At 43.7% G+C, this 26,087-nt stretch overlaps 1 protein-coding gene and 1 long non-coding RNA gene across 4 annotated transcripts in view; one reads left to right on the top strand and one right to left on the bottom strand.

Moving 5' to 3' along the window:
* Nucleotides 1–56: 56 nt before the first annotated feature.
* Nucleotides 57–26,087, top strand: part of LOC129703394 (NAD kinase-like) — a 41,605-nt gene continuing 15,574 nt past the window's right edge. For 2 of the 3 annotated variants that reach the window (XM_055645784.1, XM_055645786.1), the window contains exons 1-7: nucleotides 57–200; nucleotides 5,754–6,043; nucleotides 16,542–16,625; nucleotides 17,476–17,605; nucleotides 19,363–19,471; nucleotides 19,842–19,927; nucleotides 21,734–21,836. In XM_055645784.1, the coding sequence (XP_055501759.1) occupies nucleotides 174–200; nucleotides 5,754–6,043; nucleotides 16,542–16,625; nucleotides 17,476–17,605; nucleotides 19,363–19,471; nucleotides 19,842–19,927; nucleotides 21,734–21,836 (829 nt within the window). In that variant the 5' untranslated portion in view covers nucleotides 57–173. The remainder of the gene's footprint in view (nucleotides 201–5,753; nucleotides 6,044–16,541; nucleotides 16,626–17,475; nucleotides 17,606–19,362; nucleotides 19,472–19,841; nucleotides 19,928–21,733; nucleotides 21,837–26,087) is intronic. The other variant, XM_055645785.1, reaches the window with a different exon arrangement.
* On the bottom strand, nucleotides 9,055–14,060 carry LOC129703397 (uncharacterized). The gene is made up of 2 exons (XR_008724557.1): nucleotides 10,257–14,060; nucleotides 9,055–10,117 (listed from the first exon to the last, which is right to left on the bottom strand). It is a non-coding gene; the product is annotated as an uncharacterized LOC129703397 (long non-coding RNA).

The following is a 26,087-nucleotide window of genomic DNA, read 5'->3' on the forward strand; positions in this document are numbered from 1 at the left end:
ATTGGATGCGGGTCGGCCGATTGGCCGGCCAATGGCGGGAGGCGGTGCTGGGCGGCCGCAGCCAATCGGCGCCGTTGTTGCGGCGCGGCCCGGAGTGGAGGCCGCACTTCGGCCTCGGCCTCAGGTGAAGCGGAGCCTCGCCTTCCTTCCCCCTCCCCGCGGCGCCGTTCGCCATGGAGGAGCGCGGAGCGGCCCGGAGTGTAAGTGGGGGCAGAGAGGCGGGTTGTGAAGCTGGCGGTCGCCTCCCCTCCCCACGGTTGGATGATGTAAAGCACAACCTGCTCTTGCTTCTGCCTTCCAATCTGTTCATCATCGACTGTAAATTAAACTGCGGGCCGTGTTTTCTCCACTACAACGTATTTTAAACCTCTTTCCCTTTCAACTTTGTCTCTGCCAACGGGTGGGGCATGCAGCTGGATTTCTTTGAAAAATGAAAATTGCAAATGTTGGAAATATGAAGTTAAAAACAATGGAAAAAATAACGGTTCAGGTAGCATCTGTGGAAAGAGAAACAGAGTTAATGTTTTAGGCGAAGATAGACACAAAATGCTGAAGTAACAGCGGGACAGGCAGCATCTATGGAGAGACGGAATGGGTGACCCTTCTTCAGAGGGAGATACATAGATAAGGAAGTATAAGGTGTTAAAATAGGGCAAAGGGAATGAATTATAAGGAGAATGTAGAATAGATTATTGTTAGCTGGGAGAAGTAACAACAGCAAACAGATAAAATAGTCGGGGACAATAAGACTTCGGAGAACTGAAAAGGGGGAGAGAGGGAAAGCGAAATTAGAGAAGTCAATGTTCATATTGCTGGGGTGTAAGCTGCCCAAGCAAAATATGAGGTGCTGTTCCTCCAATTTCCGCTGGGCCTCACTGTGACAATGAAAGAGGCACAGGGCACAGGGCAGAAAGGTCAGCGTGGAAATGGAAGGGGGAGTTCAAGTGTTTAGCAACCGGGAGATCAGGTTGGTTTAGGCGGACTGAGTGTGGTCTTGCCGATATATAGGAGTCCACACCTGGAACAGCGGATACAGTAGATGAGGTTGGAGGAGTTACAAATGAACCTCTGCCTCGCCTGAAAAGACAGTCGGGGTCCTTGGACGTAGTCGAGCGGGGAGGTACAGGGACAGGTATTGCATCTCCTGCGGTTGCAAGGAATGTACCTGGGGAGGGCGTGGTTTGGGTGGGAAGGGACGAGTTGACCAGGGAGATGTGGAGGAACGGTCTTTGCAGAAAGGGGTGGAGATGGGAAGATGTGGCTAGTGACGGGATCCCATTGGAAGTGTCGTAAATGTTGGTGGATTATGTGACAGCTGATGGAGTGGATGGTGAGGACTAGGAGGACTGTACCTGTTACGACTGGGGAGAGGAGGATCAGGAGCAGAGATGCGGGTATCGAGGAGACCCTAGTGAGGGCCTCCTCTATGATTGAAGGGTGAAATTCCAGTTCCCTAAAGAATGAGGACATCTCCAATGTCCAGGTATGGAACACCTCGTCTTGTGATGCGGCGTAGATGGAGGAATTGTGAGTAGGGGATAGAGTCTGTACAGGAAGCGGGCTGAGGAGACATGTAGTCTAGATAACTATGGTATTATAGGTAGGGGGTATTAGTTATGACGATGTTGGACAAACTTGGATTGTTTTATTTAGAGTGGTGGAGGCTGAGAGGAGACCTGAGAAGTTATGAGCCGTGAATAGGGTGGAAGTGTCAAAGATGAGAGGGGCACAACTTTAAGGTGAGAGGGAGAAAGTTTAAAGGAGATGTGCGGAACAACTATTTTATACAGAGAGTGGTGAGTGCCTGCAACGTAATGCCAGAGGTGGGGATGGAGGCAGATACAATAGTGCCATTTATAACCATATAACAATTACAGCATGGAAACCTGCCATCTCGGCCCTACAAGTCCGTGCCGAACAACTTTCTTCCCTTAGTCCCACCTGCCTGCACTCATACCATAACCCTCCATTCCCTTCTCATCCATATGCCTATCCAATTTAATTTTAAATGATACCAACGAATCTGCCTCCACCACTTCCACTGGAAGCTCATTCCACACCGCTACCACTCTCTGAGTAAAGAAGTTCTCCCTCATGTTACCCCTAAACTTCTGTCCCTTAATTCTGAAGTCATGTCCTCTTGTTTGAATCTTCCCTATTCTCAAAGGAAAAAGCTTGTCCACATCAACTCTGTCTATCCCTCTCATCATTTTAAAGACCTCTATCAAGTCCCCCTCTTAACCTTCTGCGCTCCAGAGAATAAAGACCTAACTTATTCAACCTTTCTCTGTAACTTAGTTGTTGAAACCCAGGCAACATTCTAGTAAATCTCCTCTGTACTCTCTCTATTTTGTTGACATCCTTCCTATAATTGGGCGACCAAAATTGTACACCATACTCCAGATTTGGTCTCACCAATGCCTTGTACAATTTTAACATTACATCCCAGCTTCTATACTCAATGCTCTGATTTATAAAGGCTAGCATACCAAAAGCTTTCTTTACCACCCTATCTATATGAGATTCCACCTTCAAGGAACTATGGCACGGTTATTCCCAGATAGCACCTCACATTTATTAGCATTAAACTCCATCTGCCATCTTTCAGCCAATTCTTCCAAATGGCCTAAATCACTCTGTAGACTTTGGAAATCCTCTTCATTATCCACAACACCCCCTATCTTGGTATCATCTGCATACTTACTAATCCAATTTACCACACCTTCATCCAGATCATTGATGTACATGACAAACAACAAAGGACCCAACACAGATCCCCGAGGCACCCCACTAGTCACCTGCCTCCAACCCGACAAACAGCCATCCACCATTACCCATTACCATCATTTAAGAGGCTTTTAGATAGGCATATAGATTTGGAGGAATATGGATCATGTGCAGGCAGATGGGATTAGCTTAAATTGGCGGCATGTTTGGCACAGACATTGATTAGTTTAGCTTATTTTGTGGACTGAAGGACCTGTTCCAATATGACAAACATTTCTGATCAACTGCTATACAATTCTGTTGTAGGTAGTTTATTTGATCTGTAGTGTTAAACCTGTTTCCCTTTCCACAAGGTGACAAGTGTGACTAGTGCAGATGAACAGAAAGATTGCCATGAGCATTGTAGCCTAAATGGCCCATTTGTATGTGGTATGACTCTCCAGTATTGGCTAACATGCTGAATATTTACAGTAATATAAAAAGGAACTGGAGATACTGGTTTATACCAAAAATAGACAGAAAATGCTGGAGTAACTTGGTCGGTCAGGCAGCATCTTTGGAAAAAATGGATAGGTGATTGGGGCGGCACGTTAGCACAGCAGTAGAATTGCTGCCTTAGAGCGCCAGAAACCCGGGTTTGATCTGGACTACGGGTCTATATGGAGTTTATACGCTCTTCCTGTGACCGAAGATAGACACAAAAAGCTGGAGTAACTCAGCGGGTCAGACAGTATCTGTGGAGAAAAGGAATAGGTGACATTTCAGGTCGACACTCCCCGTGAACACGCGGGTTTTCTTAGGGTTTTGTCCTGGTGCTCCGGTTTCCTCCCAAAAATGTACAGGTTTGTAGGTTAATTGGCTTTGATAGGGTAGCGCTGTAGTGTGTAGCATAGGGCTAGTGTACGGGGTGATCGCTGGTCAGTGCGGACACGATGGGCCGAAGGGCCTTTTCCCGTCTGTATCACAAAAGTCTAAAGGTGATATTTTGGGTCAGGACTCCTCTTCAGTTTGAAGAAGAGTCCCAACCCAAAACATCACCTATCCATGTTCTCCAGAGATGTTGCCTGACCCACTGAGTTACTCCAGCCTTGAGTGTTTACAGAACCTTAATTTCTGTGGATTTGATAAAAAAATAGACTATCCAATCAACTTTTCTTTCCTTAGATGCCTGAACTAATTACTAACATTGACATTTCCCTCTAAATGTTGTATTCTTCATTCTCCCTGATCCCTGCTGATATTCTCACCAAATACATCCTGTCTGTGGGATCAACTTTGTTCTCTTGATTGTGTTTACAGTCAGTCAATTGCTGACTGCCCAATTTCTATTTCTAAGTGTTCTCTTTGCATGGCTATGCTGCCCCTTTTCCTCAAAAGTTATTTTGGGTCTTTAAAATGTTTGTAAGTATTTTGTTCCTTCTCACCTAGCGAATCGCTGGATTTTCAGTCTCCTTTTCTTTCCAGATATCTTTGAGTGTTTGTTGGCTGTGAAATCTGTGTAATTATAAAGAAACTTTACTCACACTTCAGATTTCAGCCTTTTCTTTTGGGATGCAGAATGTTCTCTCAGAGGGTGGTAAATCTCTACTCCTGTGGTTGGTAAAGTCCTGATCAATGGTGAAATCCAGATCATTGGAGCCACTTTAGGTGGACTTAGATAAATACTTGAAAGATTGATGGACAGTGCGTTTAGGGGAACTGGCACAGAAGAGATGCAGCAAGGAACTGCAGATGCTGGTGTACACCAAATGTTGCAGTAACTCAGCTGGCCAGGCAGCATCTCTGGGGAAAAAGAATAGGTGACGTTTTGGGTCGAGATCCTTCTTCTGACTGAGGGAAAGGGCAACTGGAAACATGAGGAGGTATAAAGAACAAAATAATGAAAAATATGAAAAGGCCAGAGGCTAGGATAGGTCAGTCATATTCATATTGAATCAATGAAAAAGGCTGGAGGAACCGAGTGGCCAACTCCTAATTATTCCGTTTTATTCAGAGATTATATATTTTTTTATTGCTCTATTTACTTGGTAGCCCATCTTTAAATCCTGTCGTTTGTCTGCACAAGACTGGTTTCATTTATAACTTCTGTCGTAACTGGGGAATTGCTAGTATTGGTCTTGCTCTTTGTGATTTTTGCTTTACTTTTAATGGTTCAATGGATCACGTGCAGCCAGAAGGGTTAGTTTATCTTGGTATCATATACAGCACAGGTATTCATAAGGCCTTAAGTTATAGGAGCAGAAGTAGGCCATTCAGCCCAGCAATTCTACTCCACCATTCAATCATGGCTGATCTATCTTTCCATCTCAACCCCATTCTCCTGTCTTCTCCCTATAACCCATGACACTTTTACTAATCAAGAATGTCACTCCGCCTTAAACATATTCATTGACTTGGTGACCGTAGCTGCCTCCTGAAGAAGCAAAGTTTAATCACCCTCTCACTAAAGAAATTCCTCCTCATCTGCTTTCTAAAGGTTCATCATTTTATTCTGATACTATGGGGTGAAGGCGCCTGTTCCTGTCCCGTACTGTTCTACATTACATATTGCGCTCGGGCAGCTTGCAACCCACCAACATGAACATTGTTTTCTCTTATTTCAAGTAACCCCTACCTTTCCTCCCCTTCCCTCTCTCTCCAGTCCCCCAGCTTAATCATTCTACCAGTTCCACTGTCAACATTCTTGTATCCCTCTTGTTATGACACCTTCCCCAGCCAACATAGGACCATTATGGGCACAACCCTTCCTGAGGTCATCTGTTGCCATCTCTGATTTGTTCTGGTCTTTTCTCGCCTCCAGTTTATCCCCCCCCCCCCCCCCCCCTCCTGACCTCTACTTTCTGTCTGAAGAAGGGTTCCGACCCGAAAAGGTCACCTATTCCTTTTCTCTGGAGATGCTGCCTGACCCGCTGAGTTACTCCAGCATTTTGTCTCCATATTTGGTATAAAACCAACATCTGCAGTTCCTTCTTACACTGTACCACTCTACATTATATTTCAGCCTTAATTTTATTTTGTTCCCTCAGTGTGTGATGGATTCAGCGGATAATTCTTCCGCCCTGAATGGGGAAGAAATTCCTGCAGCCCCCAATGAGCCTGGGACTGGGCATCGCAAGCCCTGCCCTGGGGAGGAGATGTGGGATCGTGCAAGGTGCGGCCGGTCATCGAAGAAGCGAGAGGAGGTGTCCCCACGGACAGCCGAGAAACTGGACTCCAGCACGGTGCCAAAGAAACGGGATCAATTATCGCCCAAAAGACAGGAGCAGGCCGAAAAATGTCAACGGAAAAGTAAGATCCATCGAAAGGTTGGACAGAGGTACAGTAAACTGAACAGAGCGGGGAATATTGCTAGCATGCCCTCTGAACTACCTGAGAAGATCAGGTTGCTATTCATTGCTTTCACAGTTCCTCTGGGGGCTACAGCCACAATTTATGTATAAAGGAACTGCAGATGCTGGTTGAGAGGAGAACTTCTTCAAAGTCTTGAAGAAGGGTCCTGACCCAAAACATCACCCATCTTTTTTCTTCAGAGATGCTGCTTGACCTGCTGAGTTACTCCGATTAAATTAATGAACGAACAATAGCCAACCAAAATGTAATATAAAGGAACTGCAGATGCTTGTTTATACCAAAAATAGGTTAAAAACGCTTAAGTAAATCAGTGGGTCAGGCAGTTGCCTGGATAACATGGATAGATGACAATTTGGATCAAATTTAACAATGATAAAGGAACAACATCCCATATTTTGGTTGGGCAGCTGACAGACCAGTGGTATGAATATTGATTTCTCTTACTTCAAGTAACCCTGGCATTCCGTCTCTTTCCATCCCTCCCCCACCAGCTTCGCGTTTTCACCCAACAAACAGCCAACAATGGCCTGTTTCCTTTATCATCGTCACTTTTTTGCATATCTTTCATTCATTGTTCTATATCTTTACATCATCGTCTATATCTCTCGTTTCCCTTTCCCGTTACTTTCAGTCTGAAGAAGGGTCTAGATCCGAGACGTCACCCATTCCTTCTCTCCAGAGATGCTGCCTGTCCCGCTAGGTTACTCCAGCTTTTTGTGTCTGACATTTGTGATATATTTGTATGAAATCAGGGATGAGGGATTTCATCTTTGTGGTGAGATTGTACAAGCTGGAATAGTTTCCCGAGGATAGCAGTGGAGATGGATAACTCATGAATTGAGCTTTGGGGCTGCACCATGGCGGAGCGGTAGAGCTGCTGCCTCATAGCATGAGAGACCCAGGTTCTATCCTGACCACAGGTGCTGTCATTGCTGAGTTTTTTCGTTCTTCCTGCGACTGCGTAGGTTTTCTCCGGTTGTTCCAGTTTCCTCCCACATTCCAAAGATGTGCAGGTTTATAGGTTAATTGGCCTCTGTAAATTTCCCCTTGTATATACAATGCGAAAATGGGATAATATAGATAATGCTGGTGTACGGGAGATCAATGGTCAATATGGAATTGGCGGGATGAAGGGCCTGTTTCCATACTGTAACTCCAAAACTAAAAAGCATGCACTAAAATTAAAAACGCTCGCAAATGGTGTACTTATTCCAGGGTTACGGATTTGGTTCAGCTGCTGCTTGTTTGTTGAAAGTCTTATTCCATGCCCCAATGTTTCTTTTAAAAGCTAAACATTTGGAAAGTGATAACCTGAATATCACAGCATTTGGCTTTTAGACTTGATTTGTCCAACATTTTCCTGATTAGCTTCCTTTACTCTCTGGTTTGTAAACTTGAGGACATCTGAACCGCTGTTGCCTGTCCATTAAGGAGGAGTTTCTTCAGCCAGAGGGTGGTAAATCTGTGGAATACATTGGTACAAACGGCTATGGAGGCAAGGTCATTGGGTTTTTTTTAAAACGGAGATTGATAGGGTGCTGATTAGCTAAGAGTGTCAAAGGTTATGGGGAGAAGGCAGGAGAATGGGGTTGAGAGGGAAAAATCGATCAGCCATGATCGAATGGTGGAGTAGACTCTGTGGGCTGAATGGCCTAAATCTGCTCCTATTATTTAGTTTAGCGCAGATACAGGCCCTTCAGCTCATTGAGTCCACACCGGCCAGCGATCATCCCCTACACTAGAACGATCCTGCACAATTTACAATTTTTACCCTGGGCAAAAAACCGACAAACCTGCATGTCTTTCGAAAGTAGGAGGAAACCGGAGCTCTTGAAGAAAACCGCAGGGTCTCGGGGAAGAACATACAAATTTTGTAGGGACAGCACTCGTAATTAGGATTGAACCTGTGTCTCTGGCGTTGTAAGGCACCAACTCTACCCGTTGCGCCAACATGCTGCCCTATGTCTTATCGTCTTATTAACGCAAGTCCTGTTCGCCCATCGGCTCTGGGCTTGTTGACCGTAGCTGCCTCCTGAAGAAGCAAAGTTTAATTACTATTATTCTCAATTTTGTGTTTAAAACCTTCCATTGCCTTATCCCGCACTATCTCTGTGATCTTATCAAGCTCTGCAAACCTTAAGGTCACTGCTCAAGTCTTTTGTGCATATCAGGTTTGTAACAAGCCATGTGTTCAGCCTCAGACGTCTGAGTTAAGGAATTCTTTATTCAGTCTCCTTAACCGAGACGTCTGAGGCTGAACATGATTCCCCCTTTTGCCTCCCAGCCCCTGCCTCGTCCCACCATCTCACCTCTTTATGGCTGTTCTCCCATCATCCCTCTGCATCGCAGTCTAGATGCAAGATCATGACCCAAAACATTGATCATCTCAGAGATGCTGCCTGACCCACTGAGTTACTCCAATGCTTTGTGTCAACCAGCATATGTAGTACCGTGTTTCTACACTTTACTGGTCCACTGCAAAATCTCCTCAAGGATGCCTAGTTAGAGGAAGTTCTCCTCTCTCTTAATGGGAGTTTTGTGAGAGACCCTCTCTCATTGCTCCCCCTTTGTGTCTGATTGGGTGGAAGGGTGCGCATCCAGGTGGTGACCTATCACTTGCTAGATTTTGTCCAGCCCAAATCGCTTCCAGCCTTCAGCCCCCCCCCCCCCAAAGTACAATCAGTCTGAAGAATGGTCCCGACCCGAAGCCTCACCTATCCATGTTCTCCAAAGATGCCGCCTGACCTGCTGAGTCACTCCAGCATTTTGTGTTTTACATTGATCATCCCTTTGTCTACATAAATTTTGCTTGAGCCCCTGAGTTCCTCCAGCATTTTGTTTAGTCATCCAGATTCCAGCATCAGCAGTTTTCTGGGCTTTTATCTTTTCCACTAATCTTGACGCTAATGCATTATTGGTATTTGTTTGAGGCTCATGGTAATTTTGAACTTTAAATGCACGTAAGACAGCAGTGGGACCGTTTCCTCTCTTTACTCAGTATTTCGAAAGTCTTATGTCAGCTGGTTTCTGACATTTTCATCTGTCAGTCAGGTTGTTTGTGCATTCTCCCTATGACAACGTGGTTGTTCTCCGGATGCTCCGGTTTCTTCCCACACGCCAAAGACGTGCACGTTTGTAGGTTAATTGGCTCTGGTAAAATTGTAAATTGTCCCTAGTGTGTAAGATATTTCTGGTGTATGGGGTGATCGCTGGTCGTTGTGGACTCGGTGGCGGAACGGCCTGTTTCCTGGTTGTATCTCTAAAGTCTAAAGCTAATCTACACTAATCACATTTGCCTACACTTGCCTTTTATTTCTCTATGGCCTTTTCTTATCAATTGTCCAAAGGCCTTTTAAACATTGTAATTGTATCTGCTTCTTCCACTTCTGCTGACACTTGTTCAGCAAAACCATAACCCTTTGTGTCTCCGATCTCCTTTAAGTTTCTCCTGTCTCACCTTAAGCTAGTGCCCCCTAGTTTTCGGCTCTGCCACCGTAAGAAAATATACTTCATTTAATATGGAAGGAGGAGACATTACGGAAAAGTAGCACCAGAGCGTGGTAACTCTTTGCTTACTCTTCCCATAGGAGGATATACTAACTTGCGACACTATCGCTTGACTCTTTTCTACCTGAACCTATCTATCTCCCTCGTAATTTTATAAACTTCTTTTAGGTCACCACTGAGTCTCCTATGTTCCAGTGGGAATAAATCCAGTCTGTCCAATCTATCATAATGACAACTCTCCATTCCAGGCAACATCTTGCTGAATATACAGCTTTAGCTGTCTTCCAATATTCTGGCAAATGAAGATGTAAAAATCTCCATCGTAGCTGCAGCAATCTCCTCCTTTCCCCTGGTATCATGGGATGGTTCCTGTCCAGTCACTGGGAATGAATCAACGTCTTATTAACGCAAGTCCTGTTCGCCCATCGGCTCTGGGCTTGTTGACCTTAGCCGCCTCCTGAAGAAGCAAAGTTTAATTACTATTATTCTCAATTTTGTGTTTAAATCCTTCCATTGCCTTATCCCGCACTATCTCTGTGATCTTATCAAGCTCTGCAAACCTTAAGGTCACTGCTCAAGTCTTTTGTGCATATCAGGTTTGTAACAAGCCATGTGTTCAGCCTCAGACGTCTGAGTTAAGGAATTCTTTATTCAGTCTCCTTAACCGAGACGTCTGAGGCTGAACATGATTCCCCCTTTTGCCTCCCAGCCCCTGCCTCGTCCCACCATCTCACCTCTTTATGGCTGTTCTCCCATCATCCCTCTGCATCGCAGTCTAGATGCAAGATCATGACCCAAAACATTGATCATCTCAGAGATGCTGCCTGACCCACTGAGTTACTCCAATGCTTTGTGTCAACCAGCATATGTAGTACCATGTTTCTACACTTTACTGGTCCACTGCAAAATCTCCTCAAGGATGCCTAGTTAGAGGAAGTTCTCCTCTCTCTTAATGGGAGTTTTGTGAGAGACCCTCTCTCATTGCTCCCCCTTTGTGTCTGAATGGGTGGAAGAGTGCGCATCCAGGTGGTGACCTATCACTAGGAGGATATACTAACTTGCAACACCATCGCTTGACTCTTTTCTACCTGAACCTATCTATCTCCCTCGTAATTTTATAAACTTCTTTTAGGTCACCACTGAGTCTACTATGTTCCAGTGGGAATAAATCCAGTCTGTCCAATCTATCATAATGACAACTCTCCATTCCAGGCAACATCTTGCTGAATATACAGCTTTAGCTGTCTTCCAATATTCTGGCAAATGAAGATGTAAAAATCTCCATCGTAGCTGCAGCAATCTCCTCCTTTCCCCTGGTATCATGGGATGGTTTCTGTCCAGTCACTGGGAATGAATCAACAGTAATGTGGGCCAATATTTTTAACTTTTCCTCCTGTCTAATAGTGATATGCTCCACAATGTCAGCGTACCCCTCTCCCCTTTCACTCTCCAGCCTTCACATCCTCCTGAGGGAAACAATCTTTTATGATTCTACTTGCATACTCTGGCGCCAATCATTGGTCGTTGATCATCCTTTTTGGCCCTTAGGTCCTTGAACTTAGCTAGCCTTGTGCATCCAATATATTTAAAAATGTTTGAAGTTTCTCTTTAATCCTATTTGCCAAGGTCATTTCGTGACCCATTTATTATGCTTGAAATTTGTTGTTTCGTCATCTCTTTAAAGCTCAAAGGATTCATTTGATACAATTTTTTTCCCCATGTGTGCGTCCTTTAACCTGATCAAAACGTCAGTATTCTTTGTTAACCACGGGTTCCCTAGATTACCATCTTTGCTTCTTGCCTTTACAAGATCATGCTGACTGAACTATTTTTATTTCACTCTTAAATGCTTCCCATTTATCGGATGGTGCTTTCCCTTCTGGCAGCTGCTCCTGATCCATTGTCTCAAACTATTGGAATCTGCCTTCCCCCAATATAGGGCCGTATCTCGAAGGCCAATGTTATCTTTTCTATACGGTAATCATATAGCTCACTGAACAATCGTCACTGATCCCCAAGGAATCCTGCACAGCCAACAATATAATTTGCTCGTCTCTAAGACAGGTTCATGGATGGGAAAGTTTAGAGGCATATGGGCCAAACGTGGGCATGTTAGAGTAGCGTAGATGGGGGCTTATTAGTCGGCATAGGAAAGTTGAGCTGAAGGCCCTGCTGCTGTGCTGTATTCAGATTCAGATTCAGAAAACTTTATTGTCTGTCGTAACAGAAAATCTTCTTTGACGTGGCTCAACATACAGACAGGACAATGTACTGATAAGCAGTCATACAACACAGATTTCTGCGAGCACACACAGTGTGTATCGATCTTAAAAGCAAATATATAGATTAAAAACTGTAAAAATAGACAAGATAAAAGTTGTGGATACGTGTAAAGTGACAATGCGTCAGGGTTAATTTGCCCATTGTTCATTTTTTATTTAAGCTGTTTATGGCAATGGGTATGAATGAGTTTTTGTGGATGTTTTTCTTGGATAGGGGGACTTTACATCGGCGGCCTGATGGCAGAAGTTGGAAAGACTTGTGCAGGGGGTGGGTGGGTTCCTGTGTAATGAGATTGGCTTTCCTTTTAACTGCCCGGGTGTGGAGTACTGATAATTGATTTTGAGTATGATTCTTACTGTAAGGTTTTGAACAGCGCCGTCCCTGGTGGAACTATCTACTTACTACTTCAACAAATTCCTGTATGCATGTTGTAAATTGCACCCCACCTAAGCCTCGTGCACTAAGGAAATTTCAGTCAATACTGGTAAGGGTTAAACACCTCGGGGGAACAATAATATTGCTTTTATAACCTTCTGCGATCTGCCTACATATCTCTTTTTCTAATTCCCATTGGCTTGAGGAAGCCTTTAATTAAGACCCCATCAAAGTGAGCGCACCTTTCTTAAGCCTATATTTTAACCCATAAAGTCTGGCTGATATCCCCCACTTTTAACGCTCTTTCTGATTAGCCATGCCCCATCCCATTTTGGACCTGCGTTTCCATGATCGCAAAAATATTGTGATCCAGTTCAAGGTCAGTTTATTGTCACATGTACCAGTTAAGGTACAGTGAAATTCGAGTTATCATACAGCCATATTAAAAAAAAGCAACAAGACACAACTACATAAAAGTTAGCATAAACATCCACCACAGCGGATTCCCCACGTTCCTCACTGCGATGGAAGGCAATAAAGTCCAATCTTCTTCCTTTATTCATCAGCGGTCGGGGCAGTCTAACCATCTGCAGTCAGAGCGGTCGAAGTCCCCGCGTTGGAGTGGTCGAAGCTCCCGCGTTGGGGCAGTCGAAGCTCCTGCGGCTTGGAGCTCCCGAAGTCGGTCTCTGACCAGAGACCGCGAGCTCCGTGATGTTAAATTCCTGCAGACTCCCGCAGTGGAGCTCTCGAAATCGGTCTCCAGCAAAGGCCGCCAACTTCTCGATGTTAGGCCGCAGTGCGGATGGGGATACGATACGGAAAAAATCGCATCTCTGTCGAGGTAAGATATTAGAAAAAGCCTCTCTGGAGAACATAGACAAGCAAGGTTTCGGTCGACGCCCTTCTTCAGGCTGATTGTACTACAAGGGGGAAAGATGGAAGAGATGTGGGGGCATGACAAAGTGTGACAAGTGATAGGTGGATACAGGTGAGGGGGGAGGTTTTGATTGGCAGATGGATGGACAAAGACTAGGGGTGAAAAGACAAAATGTGTGAGATAAGAATCGAGGAGACATGAATTGTGAAGCTGGAGGAAGGGTTGTGGGCAGAAAGGGAAGAAATGGGTCCTCATCCAGGTGGAGAACTATCACTTGCTCTACTTTGGCCAGCCCCACATCTCTTCCAGTTTTCTCTCCCTTTAGTACAATCAGTCTGAAGACGAGGCCTGGCCCAACATGAAACATCACCGAGCCGTATTCTCCAGAAATGTTGCCTGACCTGCTGAATTACTCCGGCACTTTGTGTCTTTTTACACGTGATGTTTAGTTTAAGAGTTTTCCTTAGGCACACCACAATATTCAATATTCATACCATTGGATTTAGATTATACAAGCAGAGTATGTTCTTTTAGTTTGTAAACAACTTAGTTATTGCTGATTATCTGCTACAACCGAGTGAGGATTATCATGTGTAGGAAGGAACTACAGATGTTGGTTTAAACCGAAGATAGACACAAAAAGCTGGAACAACTTAGCGGCAGGGCTGTCTTAACAGCATTGTAGGCCCCCGGGCAAAGCAGTGCACTGGGGCCCATACCTACACAACCACACAGGAATAAAAATGTAAATGGTCGATAAAATTAAACATATTTATTGGTATTTCCAACAAAATCAGTGTCTAAACATTAAAAAAACATGCTGTACAGCAAAGATTAAACAACACAAACATTTGAACATCGGGTGGCGCTGTGAGCCGGCAGCCTCGCCAGCAGCTGTTCGTCCTTTCCACTTTTATTTTGTTTTTAGTATGTCTAAAAGTGTGTTTTAGTGGGGGGGTGGGGGCGGAAATTGGGGGAAACTGATTTTTAGTCACTTACCTCGGTGGAATGCGACTTCTCTCATAGTTACATTTCGCCCTCCCTCGCGGCCTAACAGCTTGGATTGGTGAGGCCTTTCCTGGAGTCGGGTCCATAGCTTCAGCAGCAGGTGCAGCGCAGACTTTCCATCGCGAAGCCGAGCGATCGCTTGCTCTTTTATGTTATGTAGCGCGTGAGATACGTACACATAACTGCACATGTGGTTGAAGAGGTGGCCGTGCTACTAAATCAGAGGCGAATGTCAATGTCCACTTGTTATCATAAAAATTAACATTAATATTGTTCATTATCTTTAGTAAAACACATGCTAAATATGCATTTTCCATAACAAATATTTATAGTTTAGTATAGTATTTATTTATTGACAGCCAGTCACAATGTACATAGATTAGCATGGGGCCCCTATGCTCGTGGGGCCCTGGGCAACTGCCCAGCGTGCCCATGCGTTAAGACGGCCCTGCTCAGCAGGTCAAGCAGCATCTCTGGAAAAAAGGAATAGGTGATGTTTCGGGTCAAGACCCTTCTTCAGACTGAGGGTCAGGGGAAAGGGAACTGAGAGGTATAGAGGGTACATAGGAAAGACGAATTAAAGATACAGTGCCCTCCATAATGTTTGGGACAAAGACCCATAGTTTATTTATTTGCCTCTGCACTCCACAATTTGAGATTTGTAATAGAAAAAATCACATGTGGTCAAAGTGCACATTGTCAGATTTTATTAAAGGGCATTCTTCTACATTTTGGTTTCACCATGTAGAAATTATAGCTGTGTTTATACATAGCCCCCCCCCCCCCCCCCCCCCCCCCCCCCCCCCCCCCCCCCCCATTTCAGGGCACCATAATGTTTGGGACACGTAGCTTCACAGGTGTTTGTAATTGCTCAGGTGTGTATAATTGCCTCCTTAATGCTGGTATAAGAGAGCTCTCAGCGCCTAGCCTTTCCTCCAGTCTTTCCATCATCTTTGGAAACTTTTATTGCTGTTTATCAACATGAGGACCAAAGTTGTGCTAATGAAAGTCAAAGAAGCCATTCTGAGACTGAGAAACAAGAATAAAACTGCTGGAGACATCAGCCAAATATTAGACTTATCAAAATCAACTGTTTGGAACAGCATTAAGAAGAAAGAGCAGTGGTAAGCTTATTAATCGTAATAAGAGTGGCAGGCCAATGAATATCTCCACAGCTAATGACTGAAGAATTATCTCTATAATAAAGAAAAATCCCCAAATACCTGTCCGACAGATCAGAAACACTCTTCAGGAGTCAGGGGTGGATTTGTCAATGACCATTGTCCGCAGAAGACTTAATGAACAGAAATACAGAGACAACACTGCAAGATGCAAACCACTAATTACCTGCAAAAATAGGATGGCCAGGTTACACTTTGCCAAGAAGTACTTAAAAGAGCAACCACAGTTCTGGAAAAAAGGTCTTGTGGGCAGATGAGATGAAGATTAACTTATATCAGAGTGATGTCAAGAGCAAAGTATGGAGGAGACAAGGAACTGCCCAAGATCTAAAGCCTACCATCGAATCTGTGAATCACGGTGGTGGGGGTGTTATAACCTGGGCATGTGTGGCTGCTGAAGGTACTGGCTCACTTATCTTCATTGATGATACAACTGCTGATGGTAGTAGCATAATGAATTCTGAAGTGTATAGGCACATCCTATTTGCTCACGTTCAAACAAATGCTTCAAAACTCATTGGCTGACAGTTCATTCTACAGCAAGACAATCATCCCAAACATACTGCTAAAGCAACAAAGGAGTTTTTCAAAGCTTAAAAAAAAGGTAAATTCTGGAGTGGCCACACTCGGTTGCCATGGTGCTCTCCCACCAGCTGCCGATTCTTACTGTCATCCGTTTCTCCTTTGTCCGTTCTGCTTCTCCGCACCGACCTCGCACCACCCGGCGTGGCTTTAATGGCGCGGGACAATCGCCATCGCCAGCCGGGGGCTTTGACTTTGCGCATATGGGATGTTTTTATGTTACAAGAAGGAACTGCAGATGCTGGAAGATCGAAGGTATACAAAAATGCTGGAGAAACTCAGCGGGTACAGCAGCATTTATGGTTTTTCAAGAAGGAACTGCAGATGCTGGAAGATCGAAGGTACACAAAAATGCTGGAGAAACTCAGCGGGTGCAGCAGCATCTATAGGTTTTTTCAAGAAGGAACTGCAGATGCTGGAAGATCAAAGGAACACAAAAAATTTTCAAGATGATGTCTTATCAACATTGTTTAGTTTTTCTCATTGGTGTCTAGGCAGTTCTAATGTTACCCGCGTGTGGCTTTCCTGGTTACACATTTGTTTTCATAGTGTTTATTTTTCCTTCAACTGATTGCAGAAGTTGGGGAAGGAGGAAGGGATGGTGGAGAAGGCAAGAAATGTAGTGAGAAAACTATATTCTCTTCTTTCAGACATGCACATTTCCTTCATGGCCCATCACCAGATACACACTTTGGACCCAAAGCCTCCATTTTGCAGAACTCCACGAGTATTGTGTAAGTAGAAAGCATATTTTCCTTCCCCAAGCTGACTTTGAAGTGGAAATAGCAATTGTTTTATTAAATATGAAAAGTATGAGGATGTTGCTGAAAGGGTTCCTTCAGAAGACGGCATTGACTGAAAATCACAATAGACAATAGGTGCAGGAGTAGGCCATTTGGCCCTTCGAGCCGGTACCGCCATTTAATGGGATCATGACTGATCATCCCCAATAAGTACCCCATTCCTGCCTTCTCTCCATATCCCCTGACTCCGCTATCGTTAAGAGCCTTATCTAGCTCTCTCTTGAAAGCATCCAGAGAACCTGCCTCCACCGCCCTCTGAGGTAGAGAATTCCACAGACTCACAACTGTGAGAAAAAGTGTTTCCTCGTCTCCATTCTAAATGCCTTACCCCTTATTCTTAAACTGTGGCCCCTAATTCTGGACTCCCAACATCGGGAACATGTTTCCTGCCTCTAGCGTGTCCAAACCCTTAACAATCTTATATGTTTCAATAAGATTCCCTTCTCAACTCCAGAGTGTATAAGCCTAGCCGCTCCATTCTCTCAGCATATGACAGTCCCGCCATCCCGGGTATTAACCTTGTAAACCTAAGCTGCACTCCCTCAATAGCAAGAATGTCCTTCCTCAACTTAGGGGACCAAAACTGCACACAATACTCCAGGTGTGGTCTCACTAGGGCCCTGTACAACTGCAGAAATACCTCTTTGCTTCTATACTCGACTCCTCTTGTTACCTCACCATTAAAGACAAGTTGTTACCCCTGGGTTATAATGTGCAGGAATATATGCTCTACTTGTACATAGTTTAATGCCCTTGCTTTTGACATTTCTTATTTATTCAGGCAAATTCAGGATCCAACTAGTCAAAGATTGATCTGGGCCAAACCCCCAACGAATGTACTGGTCATCAAAAAAGTCAAGGATGAAGCCCTTCTCGAACCATTCAAGGAGCTGTGCACTTTTCTCATTGAGGTGAAGCAACACGTATTACTGCGCAATCTCTGTGTAGTTTTATGCCTCATAGCAGATATTTTGCTTTTAGGCTGTCTAATAATTTGCCGTAGGAGGGCAAAGAGTATTGGTGATTGAGGAGTGGAACAAGTCTTGATGTACGCAAATAAACTGATGTTTGAACATGTGTAGGAAGGAACTGCAGATGCTGGTTTATAGCGAAGATAGACACAAAATGCTGGAGTAACTCAGCGGGTCAGGCAGCATCTCTGGAGAAAATAAATAGTTGAGATTTCGAGTCTGTACCCTTCAGACTGAAAGATCAAGGTTGGGGTAGGTGAGGGGAGGAACTTGAGGGGAGAAAAAGCCAGAACAAATCAGGGCTGACTACAGATGACCTCAGGAAAGGTGGAGTCCCTAATGGCTCATTGTTGGCTGGGGAAGATGTGCTAACGAGAGCGATGCAAGGATGCGAACAGTGGAACTGATGTAACGTCTAATGGTGGGGAAGGGTGGAAGAGGGGGGAGGTGGGGGGGGGGGGGGGGGGGGGGGGGGGGGTGAGGGAATGCAGGAGTTATTTGAAATTGGAGAAATCAATGTTCATACCGTTGGTTTGGGAAGCTGCCCAAGCAAAATATGAGATGCTGTACATGGCAGTAATGGCAGAGGTTGATTCATGGAGTGCAGAGGATGCTGGGTTAGACAATGTGGACAAGACATGTGGTCCTGGTTGTGGGAGTGGCTGGAGACCATTCCAAATCAGCAACCTGCCAGGAAAGACAAGGGTCGCTGGTACTAGAGCTCCCTTACTTATTGGTTCTCCAGGTTTTGTGCATCCAGATATGGAAATTTCCCTGCATTGTTGCTGAGTATCGATCTGGGGGCTTCCTCGACACAAGGAACTGCAAATGCTGGAACCTTGTGTAGAACACAAAGTGCTGGAGTAACCCAACGGGTCAGGCAACATCTCTGGTTGGCATGGGTACGTGATGTTTTGGGTTGGGACCCTTCTTCAGACTGGGTACTTGCTAGAAGGACTTTCACTGGAAAAATTGCAGCAGCTCAAGGTGGTTTGTCTTCTTCTCGAGAGCAATGAGGGATGGGGGCTCTGTTGGGCTTTGCCAGTGAAGACCAGATCCTGAAAATGGAATTTAAAGATGTCAGTCGTTGAGCACGGAATGGGCCCTTCAACCCAACCTGTCCACACCGTCCAAGATGACCTATCTAAGTTTGTAGCATTTACTTGTATTAGGCCCATATCCCTCTCAAACCTTTTCTATCTATGTATCTGTCCCAAATTATAGTACCTGCCTCAACTACCTCTGACAGCTCCATATACCCACGTTCCATATACCCACTGAAAAAGTTGTACCACAGCTTCTATTAAAGGTTTCCCCTCTCTCCTTAAACCTATGCCCTCCAGTTCTTGAATCCCTTACCCTGGGAAAAAGATGCTGAGTGTGCACCTTATCTATTCCCCACATGTTAATTCTCATCAGCGTCCTGCATTCCAAGAATAAAGTCCTTAGCTGCCCAATCTCTCCCCGTAGCTCAAGCCTTCGAGTCCTTGCAACGTCCTCGTAAATGTTCCCTGCATGTCAGCAGGGGACTGAGGAACAAGGTTTACTGTATTGTTTATAGAGTACTGTGTTTACATATCCTGTTATGATGCTGCAAGTAAGAATTTCATTGTTTGGTTTATGACAATAAAACACTCTTAACTCTGAAGAAACATACTGTTTTTTTTCTCTTTGCCCCACTTTTTAATTTCATCCAGAAGAAGCACTTGGTTGTGTTTGTGGAGAAGAAGGTGGTAGATGACACAGCGCTTGCGAAAGACACAGACTTTGAGCGCATCAGGCAGCAACTTAGCCCCTTCCGCGAAGGTGAGATGGTGGGTATGGGGTACTATCATTGTGTCGATTTATTTGAAGAGCAAAAGTATCAATTTAAATTATAATTTGTTCCTGGATCTGGGTTTTGGTCGGTCTTTACTGCTAGTCCTTGTGCACCATTATGGTGACCATCTTGAATTGTTGCAGTTCATGTGTATTCTTCCCCCCACCGACCACACAAGGACTTGCATTTTCTTTTAAAATCTGTGTGAATTGGTGCTAGATATGTGACCTATGGAATGAAAACAGCCTTGGCTGATGACCAACTGATTATTCAGATATTTGCACTATTTTTCTGAAAGTGATCAATGTGTGATCAAATCACAGCAGAATAGATTGATGCATTTTCTTTTAATTTCAGGTTACGACGAGTTGTCTGGCTACATAGACCTCATCATTTGTCTTGGTGGTGATGGCACATTGCTGTATGCTTCCTCACTCTTCCAGGTATGTAATGTTTTAGAGATACCGCATGGAAAGTTCATATGGAATAGGAGCAGAATTAGGCCATTCAGCCCATCCAGTCCACGCCGCCATTCAATCATGGCTAATCTATTCTATTTTTATTTCAAGAAAGGAAGCAGGGTCATAGTTTGGGATTTATTATTGTTGTGTGTACTGAGGTGCAGGGGTGTCCTAATTGAATTCCACATATTCACCACCCTCTGACTAAAGACATTTCTTCTCATCTCCTTTCTAAAGGTCCGTCCTTTTATCCTGAGGCTATGGACTCTGGTCCTAGTCTGAAGAAGGTCTCGACCCGAAACGTCACACATTCCTTCTCTCCAGAGATGCTGCCTGTCCCGCTGAGTTACTCCAGCATTTTGTGTCTACCTTATGCTGCTGGACTCACTAGTGGAAATATCCACGCCACATCCACTCTATCCAGGCTCTTCGGCCCACCATGCCGACCATCGATGACCCGTTCTCACTAGTTCTTTGTTATCGCAATTTTGAATCCTTTCTCCAGACATTAGGGGTAATTTGCAATTAACCTATAAACCACGTCTTTGTGATGTGGGAAGAAATCGGAACACCCGGAGGAAATCCATGTGGTCAAAGAAGAAAGTGCTACACAGGCAGCACCCGAGGTCAAGATCGAACCTGGGTCACTGTGAGGCAGCGGCTCTACCAGCTGCACCAATGTGCTGCCCAGGTTTCTGTTTATCATTTCAGCATTTTCCCCACAAGAAATAACATACATGATGCAGCTCTTTCTGGAGGTTTTGCTGCATCTTTTGATTTTAAAAACACTGTTGCAATACTAGATAATTATTTAGAAGGCTCAAATTTAAGAAAGGGGCAGACAATGCGTTCTGATAACTGACTGTACAGTGATCCAAACTCTCACAATTGTGGCCAACTGCAACACCTTGCACCACAAACCCAACCAGAGGCAAAGATTCCAGGATAAAAGATGACGCGAGTCTATGACATCCAGCACTTGCATCATTGCACAAATAACCTAGCTCAACTTTAATCTATGTCTACTGAACCAGCTCTATGGCAAACTGCACCTGGGGAACCTCCTTGGAGAAAAATTAGAGCAGTCTAGGGTTCCTTGGAATTGAGTATGAATTTAGGCACAGCACTGGGCTAGGAGCAGGTGAAGTATTTAATTGTCTTAAGCACCAACAATGGAACAAAGAAACTAGTGCATCAGTTCCATAGACCGCGTCCCATGTCCGCAATGTAGTAGAGATGAATCGGACGGTACCCCTGCTTATCGAAGGACTGTTCAGAAGTATGATAATTGAAGGGAAAAAGCTGTTTCTGTGTCTGGTGATGTGTGCTTTCAAGCTTCTGTACCGTCTGCCAGACGGGCGCGGGGCGAAAAAAGAATGACCGGGGTGGGACAGGTTTATGGTTCTTTGATTATTTTGCCAGTTTTCCCGAGGCAGCGCAAAGTGAAGATGGAATCTGGTCTGAGTGATGGACTGGTAGAAATGTTTGCTAACTATTGCTAATTAAATATTAATTTGTCTCCAACAGACCGAGTTCCTTTTTCGATCTAAACTTGCTTGTTCTTCCCAACCTTTACTGAGAGAAATCTTCTCTGAATTGGATTGGGTATATCAGTGTTCAATGTTGACCTGCTTGTTGGGAGCTTGTTTAGTTACACTTAATGCTCTTCTGTGATGCTTCCTGTTTGGACTTCATGGGTCACATACAAAAGTAGGGACAATTACTCTTCAATGGCTCGGTTTCAGCAGGTCAGTTCTATGTGGCTAAAGTGCTGTGGTTTCTTTTCAGACCAGCGTCCCTCCTGTAATGGCGTTCCATCTTGGCTCGCTGGGTTTTCTTACTCCGTTTAAGTTTGAGTCCTACAGAACAGAAGTGACCAAAGTGATTGAAGGTAGGAGCAAAATGCTATGGATTATTTTGCTGTCTGCACGGAGAACTGTTGGCTTTTAATAAAGAACTTGAAATGAACTTCTGACAGAAGTATTCTTAGGAGCGGCTGGTAGAGCTGCTGCCTCACAGCACCAGAGATCCGGGTTCGATGATGACCTCGGGTGCTGCCTATGCGGAGTTTCCACGTTCTCCCTGCGACTGCGTATGTTTCCTCCGAGTATTCCATTCTCCTCCTTGCATCCTCAAGGGATGCTGGTTTGTAAGTTAATTGACCGCGTTAAATTGCCCCTAAAGTGTTGGGAGTTGATGCAAAAGTGTGATAACATAGAACTAATGTGAACAGGTGAGCGATGGTGGGCATGGATTTGATCGGCTGAAAGTCCTGTTTACGAGCTGTAACCTTTCAATAAAAAAAATTCAGAATTCTCACATAGCAAAACCTTATGCCCAAGTGGGCTTGGATTGGACTTAGATTGCTGACAGACAAACCCCTTGGCTAAAATTGTGGTTATTACAGGAGCAATTTGAGATGTGTTGAGATCACCAAGTGTGCAGGCTGAGTGATTATCTTGGGCCCTGCACATTGGTACGGCACAGTGGCACACTGGTAGAATTGCTGCCCTACAGCGCCAGAGATCCAGGTTGGGTCTTGACTATGGGTGCTGCCTGTATGGAGTTTACACGTTTTCCCTGTGACCGCGTGGGTTTTCCGGGTGGTCTGGTTTCCTCCTACACTCCACAGCCAAGTTTGTAGGTTAATTGGCTTCAATAAAATTATACATTTTCCCTATTGTGTAAGAAAGTGCTTATATACGGGGTGATCGCTGGTCAGCACGGACTCGATGGGCCAAAGGGCCTATTTCTGTGCCGTATCTCTAAAGCTTACACGCCTATGGCTAGTTATGACCCTTCACCTGAACTGTCCTGTTAAATATTTCCAACACTTTTCTGTATATTATGTGATACAGATATTTGTCTCAGCTGGAACTGTCCCACGCAGGCAAGTTTGAACTTGACCTCTATGGGAAAGGAATTTGAATTAAAATTTGTTGTAAGCAGATGCTATAAATTTAGAAACAGAAATCCTGAAAAAAATTCAGCAAGTCAGGCGTAAAGCAAAATTGAGTTAATGTTTCAAGTCAAAGTTCTATTTTTCTATTTTTAATTCAAGCAAGGCAGCAGGGGTCATAGTTTGGGTTTTATTATTGTTGTGTGCAGGGGTGACTTAATTGTATGAGGGGTGACCTAATTGTTACCAAATAGTGAAAGGCCTGGATAGAGTGGGTGTATAAATAATGTTTCCACTAGGGGTAGCTAGGACCAGAGGGCATAGCCTGACAATAAAAGAGCATACGTTTAGGAATGAAATGAGTAGGAATTTATTTATTCAGAGGGGAGGTGAATTTATGGCATTCACTGCCACAGACGGCTGTGGAGGCCGTCATTGGGTATTTTTAAAGCGGAGATTGACAGGCTCTTAGAAACATAGAAATTAGGTGCAGGAGTAGGCCATTCGGCCCATCGAGCCTGCACCGCCATTATATATTTATTTATATAATAGTATTCTAAATATAGACCTACCATCGACAGAGGTACTTAAGAGAAGAGTGGGAACGGGAATTAATGATAAAAATTACGAAGGTTTAATGGGAAAAATACCTGATATATATTCACAAATGTTCAATTAATGTAAGACTTAATCTAATTCAATTTAAAATTGTACATAGATTATATTATTCAAAAACAAGATTGAACAAATTTTATCCAAATATATCCGCCACTTGTGATAAATGTCTAGCCCAAAAGGCAACTATAACACACTCCTTAGTTTCCTGCATAAAACTTTATAGATTTTGGAATGATATTTTTGAAATATTTACAAAATTATTCAAGACAAGAATGGAACCTAATACTGAAATGATTATATTTGGTGTAATGAAAGATGGGAATAAATTGAATACATCTCAAAATCTATTCCTTAACTATGGTTTAATAATAGCAAAAAAATTAATACTTAAATTTTGGAAGGGTACATCAATACCAACGCTTAAAATGTGGATTGCAAGTATGTTGGACACCGCTCATCTTGAGGAAATGCGATTCCTCCTAATGGATAAATCAGACCAATTCATAACGAGTTGGTCTCCATTCGTCGTTTTTTTGGAATCATATGGTGCAACACAATTGTAAAAAATAACTGTTTCAGGACTGGACGAGGGTTGGTCAAGATTGTAAATAATGATCTCCTTTTTTTTAATTTTATTTTCTTTTCACTATTTTCTCTCAACTTTCTTCATTTACTCGTTTTCCTTCTTTACACACTATATATTTCACATCTTTCTATCCTTTACTATCTAACTTCTTTTTCTTATTCTCATCTTTTTTCAATGTAACAAAAAAAAAAAGTTGTACATAAAATGTATTATGAAAATATATATTAGGCACTTTGGTGCCATATGACTGTACTTACTTCTAATAAAATAAAATATTAGAAAAAAGAAGAAAAAAAAAGAAACAGAAACATAGAAATTAGGTGCAGGAGTAGGCCATTCGGCCCTTCGAGCCTGCACCGCCATTCAATATGATCATGGCTGATCATCCAACTCAGCATCCCGTACCTGCCTTCTCTCCATACCCTCTGATCCCCTTAGCCACAAGGGTCACATCTAACTCCCTCTTAAATATAGCCAATGAACTGGCCTCAACTACCCTCTGTGGCAGAGAGTTCCAGAGATTCACCACTCTCTGTGTGAAAAAAGTTCTTCTCATCTCGGTTTTAAAGGATTTCCCCCTTATCCTTAAGCTGTGACCCCTTGTCCTGGACTTCCCCAACATCGGGAACTAATTAGTAAAGGTGGCCAACGTCACAACGGAGAAGCCAGGAGAAAGGGGTTGAGAGGAAACATAGAAAATTGGTGCAGAAGGAGGCCATTCGGCCCTTCGAGCCAGCACCGCCATTTATTGTGATCATGACTGATCGTCCCCTAACAATAACCCGTGCCTGCCTTCCCCCCATATCCCTTGACTCCACTAGCCCCTAGAGCTCTATCTAACTCTCTCTTAAATCCATCCAGTGATTTGGCCTCCACTGCCCTCTGTGGCAGGGAATTCCATAAATTCACAACTCTCTGGGTGAAAAAGTTTTTTCTCACCTCAGTCTTAAATGACCTCCTCTTTATTCTAAGACTGTGGCCCCTGGTTCTGGACTCGTCCAACATTGGAAACATTTTTTCCTGCATCTAGCTTGTCCAGTCCTTTTATAATTTTATGTTTCTATCAGTCCTTTTATAATTTTATGTTTCTATAAGATCTCCCTTCATCCTTCTAAACTCCATTGAATACAAGGAAAAGATAGATCAGTGATGATTGAATGGTGGAGTAGACTTGATGGGCCACATGGCCTAATTCTGCTCCAATGATCTATAACAAATATAAAAGCTTTGTTTTGCATTCTATCCAGTCAAATCAGATAATACTATACATAAATGCAATGAAACCAAACTAATAAAGCAGTTTATCTCTAACAGATAAATCAAAGGACAAGATGTAGAGTGAAGAATATAACTCTCAGTGTTGTAGCTCACCGGTAAAGTCCAATGGCCACAATAAGGTAGATGGTGAATTGGACAGTATCTTAGCTTAAGGCAGGACTGTTCTGAAGCCTGATAACAGAGAGGAAGAAGCTCTTCCTGAGTCTGGTGATCCACTCTTTTAAGCTTCTGTACCTTCTGGGAAAATGAAGAATGGCCAGGGTGGGGGTGGGACAAGACTTTGATTATGTTGGCTGCTTTTTCGAGGCAGTGTGAATTCAATGGTGGGGAGTCTGGTCTGTGTAATGGACTGGGTTACGTCTTCAACTCCCCAATTTTTTGCGGCATCTGTTCTCTAACGTATATTCTAATGTTGGGATTGTTGGACTCCCTACACCTGGACCAAGGAAGGAGAAAGTGTCTGAGCCTTCCCTGGCCAATGGCTTTTCATTGATGCCTTGACCAAAAGAATGTTTGAAGCCTTTTGTTTTTGTAATTGAGTCATTCATTGACCCAATAGCTGATTGCTGATTGAATAGGGATCAAGTTCAGGAACTAAATCACCTATATCTACTATTTTATAACCATTGTTTATGACAGTGCTAAGTCACCTCGGGCAGTATTACTGCAGGGAGAACATAAAAGCTGGATATCTTAGTTCCTCATTCGGAAGTGGATTTCATTTCATTTGTTCACATTTGCTGGACCAAAGGATTGCCAAC

Source organism: Leucoraja erinacea, chromosome 14 (genome assembly GCF_028641065.1).
Source record: "Leucoraja erinacea ecotype New England chromosome 14, Leri_hhj_1, whole genome shotgun sequence".
NCBI lineage: Eukaryota > Metazoa > Chordata > Chondrichthyes > Rajiformes > Rajidae > Leucoraja > Leucoraja erinaceus.